At 37.0% G+C, this 18,120-nt stretch overlaps 2 protein-coding genes across 3 annotated transcripts in view; both read right to left on the bottom strand.

The window, feature by feature from the left end:
- MYRFL (myelin regulatory factor like) overlaps positions 1-603 on the bottom strand; it is a 44,118-nt gene extending 43,515 nt beyond the window's left edge. Inside the window, exon 1 of the mRNA XM_034063151.1 lies at positions 536-603. Within this exon, the coding sequence (XP_033919042.1) occupies positions 536-581 (46 nt within the window). The 5' untranslated portion in view covers positions 582-603. The remainder of the gene's footprint in view (positions 1-535) is intronic.
- Positions 604-3,571: 2,968 nt separating this feature from the next.
- The window catches only part of RAB3IP (RAB3A interacting protein), a 34,337-nt gene continuing 19,788 nt past the window's right edge, over positions 3,572-18,120 (bottom strand). The window contains exons 6-11 of one of the 2 annotated variants that reach the window (XM_005142574.4): positions 17,880-18,083; positions 13,013-13,141; positions 10,650-10,762; positions 7,116-7,215; positions 6,948-7,017; positions 3,572-4,046 (exon numbers count right to left, since the gene is read on the bottom strand). In XM_005142574.4, coding sequence (XP_005142631.1) covers positions 3,964-4,046; positions 6,948-7,017; positions 7,116-7,215; positions 10,650-10,762; positions 13,013-13,141; positions 17,880-18,083 — 699 coding nt within the window. In that variant the 3' untranslated portion in view covers positions 3,572-3,963. The remainder of the gene's footprint in view (positions 4,047-6,947; positions 7,018-7,115; positions 7,216-10,649; positions 10,763-13,012; positions 13,142-17,879; positions 18,084-18,120) is intronic. The other variant, XM_031043280.1, reaches the window with a different exon arrangement.

Genomic DNA, 18,120 nt, shown 5'->3' with positions numbered 1-18,120 from the left:
CTAATGGGACCTGCTTGAATGTAACATATCTTTAGGAAAAAGGTAGGACAGCTCCCAGCCAAAAGACCAAAAAAAAAATAATCTGAGTTTAACTTCTCAGAAGGATCCAATGACCATTTTACCAATTATGATATTAGGGAGAGAAAACCCTCTATAACCTGACATGATAGAGCAGGGAGGAGTGCTCTAACCTCATGAAATTCACTAAAATTTCAGAAGTGGTAAATTGCAAGCAGACCTCAGCCACTTCCCGGTTTTTCTTCCTGGCGGTTACCACAGTGGTGCTGTGGGCTCTGCTGGGCTCACCTTCCCTTTGGTCTTCTGGCCAAAGTACAAAGAAAAAGGCACTGCAGCACATCAGTACCATTTGCACTGTTTCATTCTGGTACTGCCTTACCTGAGAGCTTTGTGTAAAAGGAGCTTAGGGTTTCAGGGCTCTTTTTCTTCTTTTCTCCTTCAATTAACCCCAAACAAATACTGTATTTTCACTGCCATTGAAAATTGTTACAACTCCCTCTTAAAACTAAACTCTTACCTTCAAAGAACTGCTGCAAGGCCTCATTTTCCCCCACCACATCCATAAAAAGCCAGTAGAAGCGTTTTGCTTTTCTCCTGCTTGAAGAGTTTCACTGAGGAAAATGCACCGTCTCCCTTCCAAGTGACTATGAACAAGCTAAGGAACACATCATGGTTTTGTCTGAGGTTTCAATGACTTTGTCCTAGCAGATTCCACTTCTCAAGCCAGGGCTATACTTAAACTCTCCTCTATGTGAAGGAGAATCTGACAAGTCTCCTGAGGCAAAATGAAGGTGATGTATATTCTTCCGTTCAGTATGTCTAACGTTCTTGTTTTAAGACCTTTGGTCCCAGTACTAACTACAATTACACATGCGCAAAATATACAGCAATAAAAATTACTTATCTTGTCTCTGTACTTTCACATGGGGGATGTAATTCATGTTACTAATGAAAGCAACAGCGATCAAAATTGCGTGAGCAAAGCCAGCACCAGTTTTACCATATATACTATGTCCCATTTAAGCAGGTGAGCATCAAACTATCCAACTGCCCTAAAAAAAATTGTATTTCACAGTAGTTTGATTAGAGGGAAGCAGAACTTCTACATCATTATTATTATTAACAAAACTAAATTACAGATTAACCTGTTTGTCTAAGGTACTACTGAAAAATGTATGGAAAAGCTGAACCTTTAACAAAGTTTTTTTTTGCAGCAAGCAGCAAACCCCATTTCACTTTCGTTGAATTTATCTTTGTACACTGAAAAATGCCTGTTCTGTCACCCCTAAGCAAACAGGAGGAAAATATTCAGACATTTTGAGTGGACATCTTTAAAGAGAAACATTTGACTATGAACAAAACCTTCACTGAAGAAGTCTCAAATCATCATTCTGACCAGCCTGCCACAGGGGGCCTTCCAACAAAGCCATTTCTGAAGCCATTTCTAAAGTAATTTTCTGAAGTAGTTATAGTCCCAGACAAGTAACTGCTGTGCAATTTTTACAAGCCCCAGGCACTCACAGTGACATAGGTTCTCATGATAGGCAGCTTTATATTAAAATATAGAAAGTAATTTTAGGGAAGGGACTTAAGACAGTCATTACCACCGAGATACACTGGGTATCTTTTTGTAGTACAAGAAAATCACCTCAGCATAATAAACTTCAGATACCATTTATGTCTTGACACTATCATGTCTAGAAAGGACCCTTCTCTCTGCTTGAATGAACAATGCCTGTAATGTATTATTAAGAAGAACAATAGCTACCAGCTAGCATTTACCTGCAGTTAAGCTAATCCTGGACACAGTTCAATCTTATTACACAAACGAAGGATTAACAATTATTTAGAAAGCATTTGAGCCTAATGCAAAACATAATACCAACAAATACAGTTTGTTTTTGAAGTCTGCAAAACCAGGCATTACTGAAAGAAGAAACCACACTTTCACAGTTTAAGGTAGATTTCTACAACAGAAGTAGCACCCAGTGATAGGAAATTGATAAAAGTATTTTGTGAGTACTGAAGTAGCCCAGGCTGGACATACTCCTTTATTAGTAAAATACTTCGACTGTTTGCAGTATGGTATTAAATCTCACTGCTCATTCTGTGTACTTTTGTCAAACAGAGAACACAGCAGTGATGAGTAGTATTGGTTTTGTTCAGCATCAAACAAAAAAATCTGCATCGAGGTGCTTCTTGTTAAAGAGCCAACTACATAAACTTGCCTTTACTTCTCCTGTTTGTCAGTTTACCTGCCAATACTTTAATCTTATCTGCAGTTGATAAATGTCATGATCAAGACCTTGTTTTTTGCAAAAGGGCTTTTACTCAGCATAACTAGCCCATGCCCACAACCATCTTTCTTGTAATAGGGTCAACTGTTTGCTTTCAGCTTAGACAATGCCAAGGGGGAAAAGGACCCCTTGAACTTCAGCTGCCAAACTAGCACTTCAACAGAAAAAGCATCTTCCTTAAGAAGCAATGATCACTTTTTTATTCTCTTCATAGCAAAGTGTATGTGTTTGTGAAGAAACTGGTAACATTATATGGAAAAAATCATCAGCATGTTAAAGAAATCATATAATGGATCTTTTCCAGTGTCAAGAACAGCTGTGGGATTTGATGCATAAAACACTGGCAACTGAATACCCAAATAAAGCAGGAGGGAAAAAAAAAAAAAAGGTAATTTAAGGGAATAAAAAAATTCCAATGAAAGAAAATTAGAGGGGAAGAGAGTTTTCAGAAGTCAGACAGGTCAGGACAAGTCAGATTTCTAAGCAAAGAATGAGCAAGGTAATTTTATTGTTTCTTAATGTTTGAAAAGCACACTGCTTCAGAGAGAAGATACCCAGACTTACTGTGCTGAGTCTTCACTATGTCTATTTCTTTTTTATGTTGTTTTAAAATTGAAATTTGAAGGACGTGATCCTGCCTCTCTGCTCTGCTCTCATGAGACCCCACAGAGTCTACAGATCTGGTGCCCTAAGCTTAAGGCCATGGAGCTGTTGGAGCAAGTCCAGAGGAGAGCCAGAGGGATGATAAGGAAGCTCACACACCTCCCATACGAAGACAGAAAATTGGGTCTGTTGAGCCTAGATGGTGACCTCATAGCAGCCTTCCAATATCTGATATCCAATACAAGGATATCAGAGAGAGACTCTTCATCATTGACTGTAGTGATAGGACAAGGGGTAATGGGTTTAAACTTAAACAGGGGAAGTCTAGGTTAGGTTAGAAATAAGTAAAAAGTTCTTTACTGTGAGGGTGGCGAGGCACTGGAACAGGTCACCCAAAGAATTGGTGAATGCTTCATACCTGGCAGTGTTCAAGGCCAGGTTAGACAGAGCCTTGTGTGACATGGTTTAGTGTGAGATGCCCCTGCCCATGGGAGCGGGGTTGAAACTAGATGATCTTAAGGTCCTCTCCATCCCTAACCATTCTATGAAAAATAAGGAAAGCAGCACTTCAAAGAATTCCAACTTCTTCTAATTGTCAGTTAACTGTACTGGCATACAAGCATAGAGAGACATACATTTATTTAAACACTACAGTAAACAAAACATCAGGTATTTATTCCTTCTTCATAAAATCTTCTCAGTTTCACACTGAAGGGAGGTTCCCGTCATTCTGCATCACAAAGAACAGAAGACATACATTGCTTCAGACTAACACTTTAATCAGAAGTTTTGTTTTTAAATGTAAATTACAATAACTAATACACCTGCAAGTGCTTACCACATTTGTTCAACTAAGTATTATATGTATGCATATACAGCATAAGTCAGTTTAAAACAATCAAAGTACTTCTTAGTGCCATCTGCAAGAGGAGAAAGATTTTGGACCCACTTTGTGGAAATAAATATCAAGCGACAAAAAGAAAGATTCAGCAATTTTAGTTATGTATATTCAATGAAGTTCATGCATGCGCAAGAGTAAAAAGACTTAGAGCTCTTCCTTGTAATAGCCAAGTTTTGCTAGTGACATCTCTCTTCTCAGCTGCATAACTTCCCAGAACATCTGATCCACTAAAAAAAGACAGAAATATCATTAAATATACTGAAATCATGTTTCATCTCAACTGACACATATAGGCTGCCTTACTGTACATTAGTTTAGGGTAATTTCAGAAGTAGCAAACATCCCGTAAAAGCAGAATCAATACATGAGGGCTCTTTGTGCTTCACTCTGACAAAAAGTGTTCACTTTAAAAATTCTAAATGATAGTCCTACAAGGAATTCCCCAAAATTTAGATTATTTCTTTTCAAATTGGGGAACAAAAATACACCAGTACTTTTTGTCTTATTTTAATTGCCCTGCCCATAGCTCATTTTCTGCAAAACTAAAAGACTACAGGAAAAAAATAGAACTCCTTGGAGAATAATTGTTTCATCAAAAAATCTGCAATTTTATTATAATCTTTCCATTTGTAATCTTTCTTCCTCCTTTTTTCTACCAGTAGTCTACCAGCAACAACAAACTGGGGAACAAACAGACCTTTCTTTCTGTTTCATCTGTATTTTGCTAAACTTGATGAGCCTGATGCATATCATAAGCTTCTAGGCACCTCAGCAGCACAACTCAATACTGTTGAGTATAGAATTATTCAAGACAAAAATAATTCCACACAGTCAAGACCGTGATGTAGAATGACTAAAGATTATTAACATGAGCAACACGTATACAAGGTCTTTGCTACTGTATTTCAAAATATGGATAGAAATACAAGCAAGGCATTATGCTGACAACTAGCCCAAGTAACTACATTCTTGTAAAGGTATTGCTGGAATACTTACATCAAGCTACAACTGTCAATTCTGTTTTTAATGGTAAAGGTGACAACTGAGCTGAAACGCCAAACTCAAGGTTTTTCCCCGAAGTTTTTATGAAGAATAAATAATTATGATAATGCTGAAAATATTTCATTATTTAATGGAAAAATATTAGTTTTCTTTATCTTAATAGCAAAGTAAATTTTTAGTTGAAACCATAAAGGTCCTTTTGGTGAAAGTAAAAGCCTTTTAACTATAAACTGAATTAAAGCTCAAATAACATTTTCAAGATCTTCTGCAATGCTAGTAATAATGAAAAAGTTACCACCATCTGAAGGTTTTATTAGACATAATTTAGTGTATGAGACAGGTGAATTTCTGGTGAATTCCATGAATATTACTCCCTTTGACAAGGAAAGTTAGCAGCATTATTTTGTTCAAGGCACAGTCTATCTATCATCTCAGGAGTACTTCACATTAGAAATGGAAACAAAAGATCTGGGTGTAGTTAAAACACTGAGCTCTTGAAATCAAGAAACATCAGAAGAGATTACTATAGATGAGGTAAACCAAAGGGGAGCTAATTCTAGCAAAATTCTGGATGAAGCAAATCACCACAGACTCAATGGCTAAAGAAAGAAAAGCACAGACATGCATAATCATTAAAGTGTTGGTTTAGTCTGCTTTCAAAAACACAACTGAACTACAAAAATTAAAAAAATTTTAAAAAATTTAAATGTTAAATCCATTTTTAAGTAACTATTGGCACAGAGTTAATGGCACTTTTCCCCCTATCTGTGTTTAGCAAATGCAGGAGCCTTAAGGGGTATGGTCTGTTTCAAAAAAAAAAACCAAAACAAAACAAAACTGGACTGAAGGCTTCTGGGCAATATTCTTTTACATGGACAGGAAAATAATTACATCAGTTACGTACAGTTTAAACAATGAAATCAACATCATTTTCTTTTACAGGGACAAACAGGTAAAATAGTCTTGTGAATACAGACCAGTAACTACCTAAAGAGACCGACAAGAAATCCAGAGGGACTTTTTACAAAGGTGCATAGTGATAGGACAAGGGGAATAGTTTTAAACTGAAAGTGGGGAGATTTAGATTAGACATTAGGAAGAAACTCTTTACAGCGAGGGTGGTGAGGCACTGGAACACATTGTCACGAGCAGCTGTAGCTGCCCCATCCCTGGCAGTGTTCAAGGCCAGGTTGGATGAGGCTTTAAGCAATCTGGTCTAATGGAAAGTGCCCCTGCCCATGGCAAGGGGCTGGACCTAGCTGATCTTTAAAGGTCCCTTCCAAACCAAACCATTCCATGATTCTATGATATGGACACCTGAAACTGAATAGCACAGCTAAGCAAATTTCTGAATTACTGCACAAGCAGAGTTTAAATAGGCAGTTGCTGGATATGCTACTGACATGAACAAAGCAACCTGGTAACAATGGTGGGGGTAAAAGAAACGCAGCCTGAAGCAATGGCAGTAAAAAAAAAAAAAAAACCCACACATTTCCCTTTTGGGGTGGAGGATAATCAAGCTTTACATTTATAACCAGAGCCCTAATCAAGAGAGTTTGCCATGCCAGAGCAATGACCAAGACCTCATTTCTCAGCTGCACTGAGACAATGGGTACTGTACGGTTTTCTGTTAATTTTTAACAATTTAGCCCAAAATACTGTCATCCTTGCCAGCCCTCCCTGACAGTCTGACAAGAACAGCTGTCCAAATTCTCAATGCACAAAAAAAAGAGGGTGCACCAAAACACCAAGTAGGAAGAAAAAAAAGCACAGACCAAACCAAATTGAAGGGTTTTTTTTTCAATTTAAAATATGTACACATTCTGTGAGAGAACCTTGATTTTTGAATGCTGTGTGGAAAGACTGTAACTGCTCTCATTGAATTTTTGTAGTATTTTCTACTGAATGACTTTAGATGGACTAAAGGTCACTACTTTTGATTTTGTTGTTGTTAAAAAAGTAACTTTATTGGAGTTTATTACCAAATTCTCAAAATTACAGCAGACTACCAACAAATAACTTTCCTGCAATGTCAGGTCACTACTATTGTGCACAGATAGCAAGTTTTAAGCACATGCACTATGTAAATTTCTATTTATATATGCCAAATACAATTTCCTACTCACCATCTTGCTGCTTCAACAGCCCTTGCTGGATGTATCGAATATATGTGAAGAAGTTACACACAGAAGTGATCTGAACCCATATAAAATAATGATGGTTAATATCATTTTCTATAATAGTATGAAAAAAATAACTAAACTGCTACGCGAAATCGCAGTAAATCTACTTACCCTGTAACGACAGAAAGGAGAAATGTAGTAATAACTGCTTGAATCTCCTAATTTGATTCGATGCTTGCATGACTTACTTTGTCCACTGAGAGCACATTTTCTACAAAATACAAAGTTTGCATGATTTAATAAACCAATCTGACATTAATGTCTAAACACCTGCATGTGTTTAAGGAGTTAATGTAATTGTTTCATATTGGAGCAGGTACTCAAGTCTCTGCCTTCATTTTACAAGCTGCAACTATTACATTATATTGTCAATTATTTTAGCTCCACAAGCAGTGATTTTGTTTCGGCAAAGGTGCACCATGATGCATTTCTGATTTTGAGAACTTTCTTCAGCTCTGGTTATATACTTCACTAATTCAGGTTGGCCTGCAATAGTGGGATTTCTTTCATTTACTCTTTATACATGAAACAAACATTGCTTAAATTATCAGTTGATGCCAACATTTACACAGTCTTTTAAAAAATATCTGCTTGGTGTTGCAGTTCATCATAAAATATCATCATAAAATAGCAGCCAATTCCCTGAAGCCTCCAGCCTCTATCAGATGTATTCTAAGACCATCCCTGCTTTTATGCCCAAATTGAACTAATATTTTATATTAAGAATATATATATATAAGAAAACAGGCTGTCTGGCAGTAATTCTTTTCACTGCCATTACAAAAAGTGATGGTAAAATAAACAAATTTACTTCTGCTGGTGTATCGCAAGAATGTCATATTCAGGAACAAGGAAAGGTAAGCCGTCACCATGAATTCTTCTCAAAAAAAATACAGAAAAAATAAAGAAAATTTCCTCTAACATTTTTAGAAGGTTTGAATCTCTTGAAGAAACTGCTAGTAATACAATCTTAATAAATACAAATAAACCAGGAATTTTATTTACTTGGAATATCTATCCTGCAGCATCTCAGATGAACAGGGTTGTCATGGCATCCACTGTTCCATTGATTTTAAAAGCTGCTGGCTCTTCTCCCTTCCATTTCTACCTCATGAAATTAGGGAGCCTAAGAACAAGCAGCCTTTCAAAAGTGAAACAAAAATTACTAAGCTTCTGTGGTTCTAAACAGTGGCTCAGAAACCCTTTTAAATAGCCAGCAGCTGGTCCACAGAACCACGTGAGACAGGAGAAAATTGAAGAGCCTATATGACTTTCCACAGCAATTATGAGGACTGACAGCAGTCCATTGATCCAAGAAATCCTAAAGTAGCAGAAGCAAGCTGATCACAGTTTCAGTCAAGCTTTTGTGAGAAGACAGACAGACTTTCAATGCAAGGAAAATAAAGCCCTTTTTTTCCTTCTGGCTACAGAATTACCTTCTATATGTTATCTTCCATCACACCAGGTTAAATGCTGGCATGACAGTTACTACTAATGACTCTGTTCTGCGCTGTACGGCACACATGCAGCTTAGAGCTTTGTTCCCCATGGGGACAATTATTTGAATCCTGTGGGGAAACCCAGCTGTCTTTTGTTAAAGCAGCACTTACTACACACCATCACAGGCACCATTCAGTAACTTCTGTATATAAAGAACCTTTCTTCATTATTATCACAGCTCTCCATCCTCAGCTATTTTGCTGTTGGGTTATTACCTGCTATTTTATGCATCTGTTCCCCCATCTCCCAGGCTTTATTGTAAAGTAAAATAAATTCCTTTAAAAACATTACTCTAGTTTTTGTTATTATTTGAGGTTTGTCTATATTATGTTACCTATTTCAGTAAGTGTTTTCAAAATAGTGCTTTGCAGTGTATAAAAATAAAGACTGCTAAACTGCCTCACTGATTCAGTGAAAACTGGAATGTCTGTTTTCCATTCAGTGCCAGTGATCATCTATAAGGCAAAGCACATTTGCTGTCCAATTATACTTAAATATTGCATATTCCTTACCTATTACTTATCTACAAGCAACATCACAAGTTTTTGCTGCTACATAACAATGGGAAAAGGCAGAAACGAGTACACCTGTCTTTCTATACACCTAAAGTACCTAAGCTACAATTTGTGTATTGTCATCTCAAAATGTTAATCGATACCTAGCCAACTATTTAAGTATTACATAAGTTCTAATTAAAAATTTATCTTACACTGGAGAAAGCAGATTTAAAATCTCATGAGACTTCTGAATGATGCAACTGAGTCTCCTGGTTTTGAGTAAATATTTCATCATGTCAAGATGTAGGGAAGCTGCTTGAACCACAATGATTTAAAATCAATTTGCCAATTGCTCATTAATGACACATGACTTGTTTCAGTAGCTTCAGGCTGTCCAGATTCTTTACTACATTCATAGAACACAGCTCACAGTGATATATCTTGGACTTGAAATCACCACCCCCTTTGTAGCCCCATTGGTGGTGGGATCTTACGATGAGGAGTTGTTACAGCTCAAAGAGCATGTTTTCGGGTGACAGGAGTAAGCTGAAAATATGAATGCCTGAATTTTGTAGGCTAGAAAGGATCAGATATTAAGTCATAACACACAATTTTGATTTCATACAGATTCATTAATGAAAAAATAAAAAGTTCTGAAACCTGATTAAATGCATTTTATCTTCCACTCAGAACCAGAGGAAAAAGAAAGAAGAACTAAAAGCCAACAGCAATGAGGAAAGAAAAAAAAATATCTCAAGAGACAGATGAAAACATTTTGATGCAAGTTTTCCATCAGAAAACTGAGCTCTGTCAAAACACATATTACAGAAAGAACTGTCAACTCATCCAAAAGATCTCAACCAGAAAAATCAAGGCTTTCTCAGGATTTGGAAGGCTCCAGATTAACACTGACCTTGCTTGCTTAACCTGACACATCCCTTCCTTCTCCTCCACACCCACCAAAGCTCCAGTGCCTTGGGGATGGCCCTTCTACCTCACTCACTTTAATGTCTGTATCAGCACATGACAACAAGTCTTGCTTCACATTCCTCCAAGAACATTCCAAAACTTCTAAAATTACCTTCCTGTCATTCAAGCATACTTCCTGCTTTAAGTTCAAACTCAGGTTCACTCCCACCTTCATTACATTCCTCCTACTCAAATTCAGAGGATTTACTTTCTTTATTGCCCCTCACATCCTACAGCTACCTTTGTCTATGTGCTAAGTAGGTCCTAAATTTCTTATGCCACAAACACTACAGATGTTCAGTATGCAGCCTGTGCTACTTTGATACCTATTTCTTTCATTACTTTTTCCAGGTGACAACCCCTAGTTCAAATACATCTGTTTTAAGTATCAGGTTAGCCTTCTCCAAGAAGGCAAATGTTACTTTTGTGGTCAATGCTTAAAGTTAAGTAAACAGCTCTCCCAAAAAGGGAATTTGTCTTAAAGGTTTGTTCTACATTTGTCTTTTTTAAAGTTTAATGTATTAGTTGCTTACTTTACCCATAGCATTTTATAACAGCAATAATGAAGCCTTAGACATTTAGGAAATAAAGTTTAAGTTACACAAATTGGATTGAGGTGATCAGTAGGTAGCAGCTTTCTCAAATGAGTCAATATTCACGCTCTGTTAGCTTAACATACTTTGGTCCCCCACATTCAACTGCAGAAGCTTTCACAAATCGAACAGGTTGCAAGCCAACAGGTTCAATGCTCAGAGTGTTGTTTTCAACAGCTTCCAGAACAGCTGAAGCCAACTGCAAGAGAAATTTAGAAAGCAGTTAAAAACAGCTCTGTGTTATCCATTGCCTCAAAGCAGTGACATATTTCTTCTTCTGTAAAGTAAGGAACACTGAAAAAACTCAACTCGTCAAACACAAATTCAATTACAAATGAGATTTTGCTTTCATCATAAACAAGAGGTCCCATTTCCAGACCTCTGAAATGCCGCCCTGCAAATAACCCTGCCCTCCCTGAGGGAAGATAACTGCTTTTACATCCAGAAATGTAGTCAAGCATGTTTAAAATGCTAACTCTATTTTCAGTTATTCCTCCTAAGCCCAAATAGCACATACATTTGTACATGTGACATTCTTATCAGGACTGGACATGACATAAACTTTCATTTTAAGAATTGCTCTGATTTTATTGTGTTCTATGGAAACACAAAATGATGCAACATGCTTCCTTATCTTGCAAAAAGACAAGTAAATATGCTTTTCAGCCAGAGATAGCTTTAGAAATATGTTCAAACAAGTAAAACAGACCAATACACAAAAAAGGCAACATCATATATATAAAAGCCAGTTGCAACTTTCAAACACTAGCCTAGCTTAAAAATCATCTTCATCAAAGTACCACTTTATTCAGGCTTTTTATGTTAATTCTTTATAGATACACAATCACAAGACACTAGAAATATACTCATTTTGCTTGTTTGAACTAAACACTTGCCCAGGACTACTGTTGGACAAGTAATAAGTATGGACAAGTAATAGCTATTACCTGATTTAAAAGAAGGTGTAATTTGTGTTATTAGTGAAATAGTTCTGTGCCAAGGTTCCTTCCTACTGAGTAAAGATATTTTTCTATTATACTTGGAATATTTTGAAAACAGAATGTTACATTACAGTAATCTCCCCAAAACAAAACACTACTCACATACACAAGAGTCTACTGAGACTTAATGTTAACACTGCAGCCATTCAGATAACTGCATTTCCAACTATTCAGAAACAATACTTGTGCAGTTTATTGTTTGGTTTAACTACATATTAGTTTATCAATATTCAAACAAAACAAAAGTTGGTTACTATGTGCAATATATAGAAATAATAACTGATTTAACTGACCAAAGTGCTGGAAGCTTCTTTTTTTCCTTGTAAGAAAATACAAATCCACAGTAATTTTATCATCACTGAAGAAGGAAAAAACAAAATGAAGTTGCTGGGAAAGACAACAGGATGGCCTACTTACATATACTGCAGCAGCAATTTTATTCCCATAGTAACCAAGTAAACTTTTTTGTGAGAGTTTCACAAGATTCTGTATACCAACCATAATGAACCGGTCTACAATTAACTAAAAGATCACGAATGCTTACGGCCAGCAAGTAACAGCAGATGAAAAGCATAGGAAAAGAACATAACACCATACGAAAACAACAGATAAGCCTTATGAAGAAAATACAGCTTTTTCCATGTGAGGTGTGGGCTTTAAAACTGGTTCTTATTTTAATAAAGATCTAAGAACATGATCCCTTTGCCTTAGAAACTGATATCACAGCTACAGCTTGTAAATGCTGCTTAAGAACAAAAACTAAGAAAAGAGTTGGAGCTGGAAATGGTTCCAAATTATTACCAGGATGGCTAAAATACCTGTCCTTCCTCTTTATGGGAGACTATATAGGAATAACATGAGCTAAAAACAACCGAACACAAAAAAACAATGCCAAACCTAAACCTCATTTTTTGTTTCCTCTAAAACCACATTCCCAAACTCTCCCCTGTTGAATCATATGTAATTCCAAAGTCTAATTCTTGTAACTCAAACCTCCCTTCAAGACAACAAAGCAAAACCAAGAAAAGACTGTGCTTGCAGCTTGCTCCGAGAGAGAAAACCCAGTCCACAAAATTCAATATATTGGTCTCTACTGCCCCCTATATAAACAAGAAACTGTGACAGGATACTATTTCTATAAAACAGTATCTTTAAATATCAGGGAAAAAAACACTATCCATTTCTACAAACATCTGATTCTGCTGGAGAGGAGTAACATGTGAAAGAGTAGACCTAAAAAGGCGGTATCTGCAATAGCTTCACTGAAGGAAAAAAAAGGATCATTGCAATACTCCAGACTAAACTTCACCACTTTACTGTAAACTGTCACACTATAGTGAAACAAAATGGTTAAACTTCAGATGAAAACATTTTTAATAGTCTATTGGCTTCATGAAGCATATTTAAGGGAAAAGCATCAGTGACCACATTTAGACTGTTTCCATTACCTCACTTTTTGAGAAGGTTAAACATGGAAAAATATCTTCCCGATAAATTTTGTCCAAGAAAGGACATGTTCTGTCCATAGTAGGCTCATCCTTCCAAGATCTGAATTCATTGTACAAAGACAGGTCAGCCTAGAATACACATAAAAATTGACATATGTTAGTACTGCAATTATCACACTACTGCAATATTTGCAAATAGCCACAGGAAAATAATGAGCATTAGAACTAAATGATTTCCATTGCACTATAAAGGAATACTGTCATGCCCTAGCTACAGACACTTTCTTAAATCCACCTTCCTAAGACTGCAAATATAAGCAAATCAAAACATATTTTCAAGACACAGAGGTAATCCATTCACTGCTTACCACTAAAACAGGGACAAGCTCATTACCTCTTCCCTGTTTACTAAGCTTCTGGGGTAGCTTTGAAAAACATAACTGATGGTTTAACAGAAAAAAAAGAAAATTATTCTTGATGCATCTTCACTACAGTATTTTAGTCCCATCTCCATTTTTGTGAGTTACAGAAAAGCAGAGGAATCTTAAGAAAACAACTGCAATCCTAGAAGTTTCATCCGTTCACGCTGCACCTGAATGTAACACACTGCTTATCCGAATGCCTTCAGGAAGTAGATATTTAACAGGCTAAATATACTAACACAGGAAAACAGGAAGTCAATATACAGATTAATTAAAACTATGGTCTTATTCTTAATTTTTCACCTTTATGCCCAAACTCTCTCTCCATGCCTTGCTACAGCAGGACAGCAAGGATATTCAGCGGGCATAATCTGTGAGCCTGCTCCCCCACAGCTCCTCTAGTCAATAGAGAAATACTAAAACCACCCATTAAATCATGCTATAAGCAAGCAAGCATGCTGTGTTCGGAAGAAATGGGTTTATCTGCATTGAAAACACCTTGGGTTTTTATCTCCATGTTGAGACTGATTTAGCAGTGGGAATGCACCTATTAAGTCTGGGGCTCAGGAAAGCAGCAATAGGTCCCTATGGAAATCCACATTTGCATTAATGGAACAGCCTGTCACATGGGCTGGCCACCCACTAACTGCAGCACACTGAGGTACTCCCAGTGTATATCATCTGGTTTAGGGTTACCTGAGAAGGGAGGATTCAGTTCATAGGTACCAACACTGCTCCAAGACATAAGCCAAACAGAGTGGGGATGAGTGCTTACAATGCATACTCCTAATCCAATTAAAAAGACTAATGACAGTCCCCAATGGGATATGCAACATCATCCTCTGATTGGTTTTAACATTCTGCTGACACAGACTTCAGCACCTTTCCCCTCCAACTGGTTGTTAAACACCTTTCTTGTACTATAGCAGACCTATACTCCTAAAACCCAAACCTAAAGCTATGGGGAGCAATGTATGCTGCAGGCCAAAGATAAGTAAGGATCTGATTTTAAAATTTTGTAATATTAAAAACAAATAACATAGGTGAGACAATGAAAGAAGGAAAAACACATAGTAAAAAATAAAATAATTTTTTAACCCTATTTAAAAGATCATTACAGTTCTTTGCACCAAACTCTTTCAGTCTTTTGTTCTTTCCCCATGCATCACCTCTCCTCTGAGCTCCCAGCTCGTTGTTCTTTTACATATACATTTGGGGGAGTTCATTTGCCATTTTTGTGGGGTTTTTCCTTGGAAAAGAACCTATAAAAATTAAGACTGGCAAATCTGCTTTCCATTAGAGCTACTTGCCTTACACTCAGGTACAATCAGAAACAACCATCTTAATTAAGATAGTCCATAAATGCTCTGGTTGCTAAGCCACCAACCTTATTCTACAAATGAAATTCAATAGGTGTAACTTGCTCCCTTAAAGCAACATTTCCCATACCTTAAATCCCTTCTTGGGTCCAGCTTTAAAATGATTACAGTTAAGAGGTATCAGAAGGAAAAATTAGAAGGCATTTTGATTTGTATTATAGTATTCTAAAAATTCATGTGCATTTCTTATTAACTTGGTTATTTTTTCAATTTCACCCAAACCTGCCATTTATGAAGAAGCTGCCTTGCAAAAAAAAAAAAAAATGCTCAGTGGATATAGGCTGATGCTCTTCCTTTCCAAACTACACTGGGTGTCACATGTCTCCTCCCTGCCTTTACTTGCGCTTTCACTAGATCAAAGTTTTGATTACCTGCAACTGAATAGACAGACAATGGAAATAATAATTCTAGTGAAATGTTTAATGCTTTAATTTTACAGTAAAATACAACATCAGAAAAATGCTTCAACTTGAACAACACTGATGCATCTATCAGCATTTACACTGAGTGGATGCTACCTGCCTGCCTAAGATCCAGGCAGCTATTCAGCTTGCCTAAATCCTGATAGTATCTTAATTAATTAGACATGTATGCTTATCCTAGAGGCTACTCGCACTTGTTAGGAAGCATTTCTCTGGGATGCTGGCACGTTTCTGGCTCCCCTGCAGTTTAGGGTAAACTAACAGACAGACAGCCACTGCCTACATTCCACAAAGAAACCTGAGAGCTGACACGTATTTACACACAGCTACATCCAACATGTTGAAATGCAAAGCTCTGAGTGGTAGATTCTCCATAAGCATCCAAAGCTATATTCCCCTTACCACCAGGCCATTACGTACCCCTGAGCAAGGGTACTCTTATTTCCTCTTTTGAAGAAAAGCATGCAAAGGGTAACCTAACTCAGTGGCAAGAACATTTAGCAAGAAGGAAACAGGCAGAACTAGGGTTTCAGACCCAGCTCCCAGAAATGCAAAAACATTTACCTTAGGCCAACAATAAACAAAAGCAGTAAACAAAACCACTGGATAATGGTAGCAGTAGAGAAGGCATATCTTTCTGCTTAGAACAATGTCCTAATCACCATGCAGTCTTGCTTTCTCACCCCATGTTGGACTTTTATCAAATACTGCTCAGAAGAGAGATAGACAGAATCATGCCACAGTGAGTGGAAAATCCATGTGTTTCTTACTGGTTTCCTAGGCTGGAAGAAGGTCACCTGTTTTGAGCATCCTCAATCAGCCTTTAAGTGTCTCCTTATGCAATTAACAAAAAAAGGAGACTGAAGTAAAGAAAAATGTCAGGCAGATTGGACCTTCTGCAGCACAGCCTTCACATTCACCACATTCTCTCCACAAGAAAATGAAGCAAAACAGATTTCCCTCCTCTCTCACTCCTGCCCAGCAATTAAAAATTTCACTGTCACAACCTCAGTGTGATGTTTGCAAAGTAACTGGATTCCATTCCATCTCTCTCCTTTTCTGAAGGGCAACAAGGATTCAATTTTAATAAGGAAAACCTCCTGGATACCACTGAAATTGGGCAGGCAGGATGTAAAGTTTTTTTGTTTGTTTGGTTTTTTTTGGAAGCCCAAGTATGAAACAAACTGGAAAACGCCTTTATCTTCTAGATTTGTAGTGAAAAGATGTATAGCATAAATGATGAGTGACAAAATTAAGTATAAAAATGGCCACTGCAAATCACATTAAAGATCCAGTTACCCTGTTACCCCTCTGACAATGGCCTGCAGTCACAACACTGGCTGCAGAGCAACACAAGACAGTGATGTGTCTTCATTTCACAGCCTCCCAGCTTGTAGCCATCTGTGTTAAAGAAGCTTGCTAAGCCAAATGCCATACCTATCTTCTACATAACAAGTTTTTCTTTTGTCACTTTGCATGGCTGCATTTTGAACACATTTACATTTTTAGTCATGCTACCTAGTGACAATGAGTTGTAAAGTTTTATTCATTATGTACGGACTGAAAATGATTTTCCTTCTAGCTTCCAGAGTTTTCTTATTACAGGAAATTATTCATATTTTTTCACCATTAATCTTCCCTGTGTCACCTGTGATTGCACAGATTTTTCTTCTACCTTAAGCCTCTCTCTACACAGAAGGTTTTACCGTCTATGTCACACTTCCTCATATTTTCATTATGTCTTTTCTGAGATGAAGACATCAAAGCTACTGACATAGACACACACATTTACTATACATTTATACACAAGTATGGTTTTTCTACCTATTCCTTTCCTAACAACTCCTAAAACTCTGTGAGTCTTCAACCATTACAGAGCTTTGGGGTTCAAAGAGTGTCCACAAGGACACTACTTTTAATTCCCACCCCCCCACCCCCCCCGCACAATACAGCTATTTCTAAGTCCACAACTGCTGTATGGAGAGTTGAGGTTTTTTTCCCCAGATGTCTAATTTCGCATTTAGCCTTTGAATTTTGTTTGCTATTCTACTAATCACTCAGTACCATAAGACCCTACTCAACTCTGGTCACTTTTTGCTAATACCATTCCAAGGACTCAAGCATCAACCTGTTACCTCATTATTTCCCCATTTTCAGTTACAGTAGATTAAAAAAAAGTCACAGGCCCCTCTGCAGCTCCAGTGGTAACTCTACTGTTTCATAATAAACCCTTGACTCCCTCTTTTCCCAGGCATCTTTCACCTATTATCGATCTATAAAATTACTCTTCTTTTCTATGGCAGTTTATGAAATGTTTGTGAAAGTTTATGAACTTTCAGTGGTGAGCTTTGTAAAAAGCCCCCAGGACTTATTATTCAGTTATATTGGTGTGTTAGGTTTTCTTAAAAATCCCATCTTTAAATTATCCATTTCAGTATTTCAAACCTTATCCCAGCTTCCCTTAATGATATAAAGCTTGGAAAAATCAACACCTATTGGCATGTAAGAAAAATTTTCTTTCATTAATGAAAGACTTTCTAAAATAGTATTACATGAAGATTTAATACATACTATATTTATGGTGAATAAACAAAACAATAAAGGCAGCTTATCAGCAAAAAGAGAACAATCCTTGTACTGTTACCTCTTTACAGTCTTTTACAATTGGCTGCATCATGGTAAGGTCCTGATGACTGCCACCCATAGCACTGCTTGTACTCTTGTTTCTTGCATGGCCTTTCTTAAAAGGAGTTTTTCCACTAGACTGAAACTCTTTAGTTGGAGATGTTGGTGAAGTAGACAGTACTAGTGTTTTCAGTGCTGCTACTTCGGCCTGGAGGACATCAATCTTGGGTGGGAGATAAAAATGAAATAATTAACAAACA

The sequence above is a fragment of the Melopsittacus undulatus genome, chromosome 5 (genome assembly GCF_012275295.1).
Source record: "Melopsittacus undulatus isolate bMelUnd1 chromosome 5, bMelUnd1.mat.Z, whole genome shotgun sequence".
In the NCBI taxonomy this organism is placed as follows: Eukaryota; Metazoa; Chordata; class Aves; order Psittaciformes; family Psittaculidae; genus Melopsittacus; species Melopsittacus undulatus.
Note: the sequence above shows the minus strand (reverse complement) of the source record. Positions and strands in the feature narration are given on the sequence as shown.